The sequence below is a fragment of the Puma concolor genome, chromosome B2 (assembly GCF_028749965.1).
Source record: "Puma concolor isolate L17-30 chromosome B2, mPumCon1.1.hap2, whole genome shotgun sequence".
In the NCBI taxonomy this organism is placed as follows: Eukaryota; Metazoa; Chordata; class Mammalia; order Carnivora; family Felidae; genus Puma; species Puma concolor.
Window position 1 is genome coordinate 31,576,896 of NC_141671.1, and position 6,644 is coordinate 31,583,539.

Genomic DNA, 6,644 nt, shown 5'->3' on the forward strand with positions numbered 1-6,644 from the left:
ATGCTCTCACTCCTTGGGGCTGCCTATTACATCAAGACAGAACATACTGTAAAGAGGCAGGAGATGCAGGAATGGGAGAGACTGCGCAGGGGCAAGGAGGAGGCCCGGCGGACAAAGGAGGAGGCATTGAAGGCCAGAGGTAAGGCAGGTCAGGAGCCAAGGCAGGCAAGTGTGGAAGGTGGTGCAGAGGACAAGCTGACAGCAAGGGGCTTGGCTGGAAGCAGGTGGCTGAACAGGTCCAGAGAGGACAGCTGGAGCTGTGGAGGCGGGTCTGGAGTTAGATCTTCAGGATACCGAGAAGTCCTTTTATGGGTTCTTTAGGTGCAGTATTTCCTTTCTTAAGGATGGGAGTTCAGACTTATTTTTCACTCTCTTTCAGATGAACTCCAAGAAGATCTCGGTAAATTCTGTTCTTTCCCCAGAAGTTCCTGAGTCCCCAGTCACTCTGGTTATTAGCTCACCAGTTTCCTGTGTTGTCTTTCAGGCAGGAGGAAATCCATTTACCTGGGTGGTGAGTGACTCTCCAGTTGTCTTTGGGTCTCCTGTCCTACCTAAGCTAAGGTGTCCCTTCTCCTTGTTTCAGGCACAGACATATGGACCCTTCCCTGGGACAGAAGTGGAAGCTGGTGGGGGGCAGGACCCTGCTCCATGGACTTTCCCTATCTGGGGTGCTATTTCCCACCCAGTGCTTGGGAACCTGGGGTGATGGTGGTCCCTGGAGTCTGTCACGCATCTTGGGTTTATTCCAGTGCCCATCTTCCCACCATCTTGCTAACTTTTTAGCCTTCAATGCAACTAGTTCTCATTCAAACTGGATGCTCTGAGATTTTGGTAAAGAAGCCATGTAAATAAATGGGGTCATTAAGTTTAGGAGTGTGTCCCCTCCATATAACACCATCCAGGGAGAGTCTTTTCTCTCCAGTTCCTGGAGGTGCTGGTCACAAAGTGATGGGTAGAGGACTGGGCAGACCATGGGTGGGAATGTGGTGGGGTTAGCTGTCAATGCTCCAGAACAGTGATGTGTTTTCTGAGAAAGTTTGGCCCTTTTTACCCCAGATCCCACCTAATCCCTGTCCTTAATTCATGTCCCCTTTTGTGTTCTTTCCCAAATATCTCTTTGCTGGAAAACATTGGATGTAATAATGATTTCTGTTTATAATTATGGAGTAATTTATATTTTTCCCTAAAATATTTTCATAGAAGCAAAACTGAATGGAGATAGAATAAGAATATTTGAGGTTTTTAAGGCACAGGATACTAAATGGCTTTGCAAAAGGTCACACAGCTGCAGCAGGCTGGGGTGGAACTCAGCCTGCAATTCAGGCTTCCTGACCTGTGATCCAGGGAATTTCCCCCAATACCCTGTTGTCTGCACATTGCAGGAGGATATCTCCTCTCCAGCCTCCCTACTCTGTTGGGAGTGTCACCTGTAGTACAGAGAGGAGGCCAGGCCAGTAGATCAATGCTAAGCATACTTGTTCTGGCTCATATTTCACCAGAGTGTGTCCCTTTTCAGGCTGGAGGAAGGTGCAGTTGTATGCAGGTGAGTAACTCAGATTTCTGTGCCCTTACCCCTTCAGCCTCAACTCTTCCCCCTTCTCTGTCAGTGGACCCCATACCAGGACAGGGTGGGTGTCCCTGTTCTCCTTGTCATGTTTGTCATTTCCTTGTGAAGACTTCAGGGACTCTTCTGGGAAACACAGATCTGCCTCTATTCTGACTGGTCCTCTACTGTAGGTCACTATTAGGATTAGCAACTTCATCTGAACACACCTTGTTCAACTGATGCTTTTGCTGGTGCAGACAAAAGAGTGCTCATTTATAAGGACAGTTGGAACACAGTAATGGCTTTGTAGACCAGAAATTGCTGTCTCTAGAAGATTTCAGATATCATTCTTGCTTGCTTACGATTCAGGTATTCCTAAGGGGATCCTTGGTTCTGAATCCATTTTACCCTGAAATTCCTACATCTTGCAGACCTACTTTTGATTTTCCTGTTTTTGTCTTGGTCCCCTGGAATGGTGGTCATCATTTGTTTCCTCATGCTCCTTGTCCAAGTTGGGTTTCTTCCTCTAAACTTCCCTGCTTGCTGTGAAAGTAATTGCTTTACTGTTCTGAATCTGAGATTCAGAGCTTCCAGGATATTTATGGACTCCTGGTGGTGGGTCTGAGGGCTACCTGCAATTATATACAAAATCCTATGTGTATGTTTGTGTAACAGAGGAAGAACTTAAAAATTTTTTTTTTGAAAGAACTGTAACTTATACTTGTTCACAACCATTATCTCTCCTTTAGGAGAATTGCATGTTTACCTGATGGGCTTGTTACTGGTTTGATTTATCAGGGCAATGTGTGAAGATACGATAGGAGAAAGTTAGAGGAGTGAAAATTGTTCATCAGAGAAAAGTTGGGAACAAATCAGGGAAAGAAAAGCAGTGAGGAAGAGAGGAGATGAGAAGGGAGTAGAAATCCTGTGATTCCTCTTGGAGAGATTTTGGGTAGGTCAGAGAGGTGGAAGAGAGACCACAAATCATAATCACGGTGGTTTGAGTGTAAAGTACACAGAGGGTGTGCAAAGTTTTTGGGTGCACAAGAAGTAATAAACTCCCTGATACCTCTTTGAGAGATTTCTGAAAAGACTTACAGTATTTTGAGCAGTTTTGAAGTACTTTTCTGACTGAGTTTGCTTCTGATCATGAGACCATCTCAACCTTCCAGTAGCAGTTGGGGCAAGAGTGTGGTGAGGGGGATCCTAAAGCAGTGAAAGGTTATCCAGAACACCACTTAGCACCGGTGTGAGTTAAGAATCTGGGTCCTTTGAACCTGTGTGGGGTGTGTATATGTGTGTGTGCACGCGCGGGTATTTGTCCCAGCTGTTTTGTTCATGATCATGAACATGGACTATGAGAGCAGAGAAGGGGGAGCCAGGGATGCAGGAGACCTGGGGCTAGATGTGTGAGGAAACCCCCTTAGAGAGTCTCACTGATTCCTGGGATTTATTTATTAAAAATAAGGATCAAATAGTCTTCTTTTAGCATTCCCCCTTCTCTGATGGATTGAAGTGCATGTGTTTTAATGTATACCTTGTATACCTTTTTATTTTGTAAGGACAGATACCATTACAGTAGAATCAATATTTGCATATTGATCGGCTCATAGCGTGAGGTGAAGTAATATCTGATCTCATCGTATTTAAAAATTGAAAAATAATTTTTCAATGTCATGAATAAGGGGGCTAGGACATGACCATATTTGGGTACCTACTACGTGGGGTTTCTCCTGGTGATTTTGATCTCTCTGAGCAGTTAAGGGGGGAAGCAGATGACTAGACCTGATATTTTTGATTTCCCCTTACATATAGGGATATTTTCCTCCCAATAACCCACGAAAAGGGGAAACAAGTTCATAGTGTCTGTCCTTTCACTGGATGTATGTCTTTCCTGCTTGAACTTCTATCTCTCCCTTCCTTGAAACCTCTCCATTGCCTTCTGACTAGGGACAATTTCTCTGATGCTGTGTCCTGAATTCTCCTCGCCCAGGGCTTGTAGCTGTCTTCCAAGTTCAGCTCTGCCAGGTTGTATGGTCTCTACCATGGCTTAGATTCAACCTCCAAGTTCAGTTTAATCAATTCTTTAGAAATAAATGGAGGCCTCAGAATTTTTTATCTCCCCAATTCTTCTCAAGAAAACCTAGCTTTCAGGATAGATGTGTGGCTAAGGATTCTTGAGAAAGCATAGTATGATGGTGAAATCTGGGTCTAGAGCTTTCTTTTCAGGTTGTTATCCAGCCTCTCAGTGGTTAAGTTTTATAGCTTGGCTTTCATGGGAAGGCTGTAGCATGATGGCTGTGTGGTGTGTGTGTGTGTGTGTGTGTGTGTGTGTGTGTGTGTAAAGAAACTTCAGTTGAATGTTTCCAAATGATTTTTCCAAAAGATGTCGACACTGATATGTACAGTCTCCTCAAATCTCTGATTTGTTGTTACATTTGTGAAATATGGTTCTCTTGTAGACTGGCGGAAGGAGAAGTTCCAGGCCTGTGAGTTACTTCTCATTCTTTCTGGGTACTCCTACTGCTGCCCCATGGCTTCTGATGTCTCCTTTAGCTTGCTGTGGTGATACAAATGCTGGCACCATCAATGGTTGTGCAGTGGGATGGGCAGTGAAAGTCACATAGCTGAGCTTAGTGGATGTGACTGATATTGGATTCCAAATAGATATCCTTAAGTCCCTGAGTCCAGACTAGTCCCCAAGTTCCCTGTGACCCATCTAACCCTCAGATCAGTCGTATGCTTACTTCTCCTGCTTGGAGAGCTGTGTACTTGAGTCACAAGACTCTCATCTCAGGAGGCTTAGCCCTTCCCATATGCAACTAGGTGTCTGAGGGTGGTGGTGGTGGTTGTGTGCCCTTGTTATGGGGCAGGGGAAGGTCTTGCATGATTGACAACTCTCTCTGCAGTGTCTGTCACTCTGGATCCAGCGTCTGCACATCCGCGTCTTGCTGTCTCTGGTGGACAGACTAGTGTGACCTTGGAGGACGCAACTGAGGACCCAGGAGGACCCTATAGCATCTTGGGCCAGGAGGCCATCACATCAGGGCGCTGTTACTGGGAGGTGGAGATCAGGAATGGAAACAGAAGCGAGTGGGGTCTGGGGGTCTGTAGGGGAGATGTGGATAGGAAAGGCTGGTACAGAGAGTGGCCAGAAGTGGGGTTCTGGGTTCTGAGGTGGAACGGAGTTAAATTATATGCCCTTATCCTCTGTGAGCATCAGGTAATCTGTGATGAAGTTCCCCACAGGGTGGGTGTTTTCTTAGACCTCAAAGAAGGCGATGTCTCCTTCTATAACATGACTCATGGATCTCACCTTTTTTCCTTCCCTCTAACTTCCTCCACTGGGACTCTGTTTCCATACTTCATGATTAAGTCAGGGGATGTGTCCCTGACCATCTGCTCTGTGGTGGGAGTACCTACAGAGACCCCTGTGCCCCTTAACAATCCTCCTTCTTCTTTGGAGGTACCTGTAAGCTTCTCAGGGGATGGGTTCAGCTCAGGCTCTGCTGTTGATGGTGCTCTCCCAGGGGCCGACTCTCCATTACTCCCCTATGGCCCTGAGGCTATGTGACCATAGGATCCCAACACTGTACCAGACTCCTTATGGTGGCTCTTTCTGGAGTTTCACATTCCTTGAGACAAAAGCCTCTGAGGTTAGTCCTGGATGACCTGGTGTCTTGCACTCTTGCTCTTGATGCAGTCTCCTGGTGTATGGCTATGAGAACAGTCAGTTCATGCCTTATGCTCAGGCAACAGAAGATAATAGTTGACTGAGCTGGATTAGGGTAGGCTGAATTTAACTATTGGAAGTAGTGCTTCTTTTGGTAATGAAAATTATTTCATACAGTCTTTATTCTGCTTGGATATGAAGGAGATGAGGGCTGAATGACTCTGCAGAATTAAATGGTGTATATTTTATCCAACTTGAGTTGTGCAGATGAACCCAGAGGCTATGGGTGGGTCACCAGTTCTATTTTGGGAAATGTGCATTCTGACCAGAGACATTGGCCATCCAAAAATTTCTGGAGAAATGAATGGCTGATTGATGTTCAAGAGGAAAGCAGTCTAATATTCTACTGTATATACCTCCTATTCTGGGATGGTGGAAGCACACTTATCTTACCAACCTTAGGAAATATCTGTTATTCGTGAAATACCAGTGCTGTGTTAACTCAGGAATTAAGAAGAAGGATCTGGTTCTTCCTGTGTGTCAACTCCAGTTGGAAAGAAGAGAACTTCTACCAGAATAAAGATATGAATGAGGAAGAGAATTTTCAGATGCTGGGTGAATTTCAGAAATCTTTGACTATGAGCACAGTTTCCAGAATTGGTGTCCTACCTCTCATTACTTCCAAGTCCAAAGGTGGAGTGCCTGAGTGGCTCAGTGGGTTAAGCGTCCAACTTTAGCTCAGGTCATGATCTCATAGTTCGTGGGTTCAAGCCACACATCAGGCTATGGGCTGACAGCCCAGAGCCTGGAGCCTGCTTCAGATTCTGTGTCTCCCTCTCTCCGACCCTCCCTGCTCACGCTTCATCTCTCTCTCTCAAATATAAATAAACATTAAAAAATGGGGGAGGGGAAGAGGACCTAATAGTTATTTTTCCAAAGAAGACATACAGATCACCAATAGACACATGAAAAGATGCTCGACCTCACTCAGCATCAGGGAAATGCAAATCAAAACCACAATGAGATATTTCTTGACCCCTGTCAAAATGGCTAAAATCAAAAAGACAAGAAATAAGAAGTGTTGGTGAGGATGTGGAGAAAAGGGAACCTTCTTGCACTGCTGGTGGGAATGCAACCTGGGGCAGCCACTGTGGAAAACAGTATAGAGTTTCCTCAAAAAATTAAAAATAGTATTGCAAAATAGTAATAGTAATAAAAGAATGATTGATTAATATCACTATTAGGTATTTACACAAAGAAAATGAAAACACTAATTTGAAGTGATGTATGCATCCCTATGTTTGTTGTAGCATTATTTACAAAAGCCAATATGGAAGCAACTTCAGAGTTCACTGATTGAGGAATGGATAAGGAAAAATGGTTTATATACATAATCGAATATTACCCAAACATAAAAAAGGATGA

General features: G+C 44.6%; 1 protein-coding gene across 1 annotated transcript; it reads left to right on the forward strand.

Annotated features, from left to right (window-relative positions):
- Nucleotides 1-1,537: 1,537 nt before the first annotated feature.
- LOC147580856 (butyrophilin subfamily 1 member A1-like) lies at nucleotides 1,538-5,126 on the forward strand. Its single transcript, XM_086708381.1, has 2 exons — nucleotides 1,538-1,543; nucleotides 4,515-5,126. Exons 1-2 carry the CDS (start codon nucleotides 1,538-1,540, stop codon nucleotides 5,118-5,120), a joined length of 612 nt encoding a protein of 203 aa, XP_086564507.1. The 3' UTR covers nucleotides 5,121-5,126.
- The last annotated feature ends 1,518 nt before the right edge of the window (nucleotides 5,127-6,644 follow it).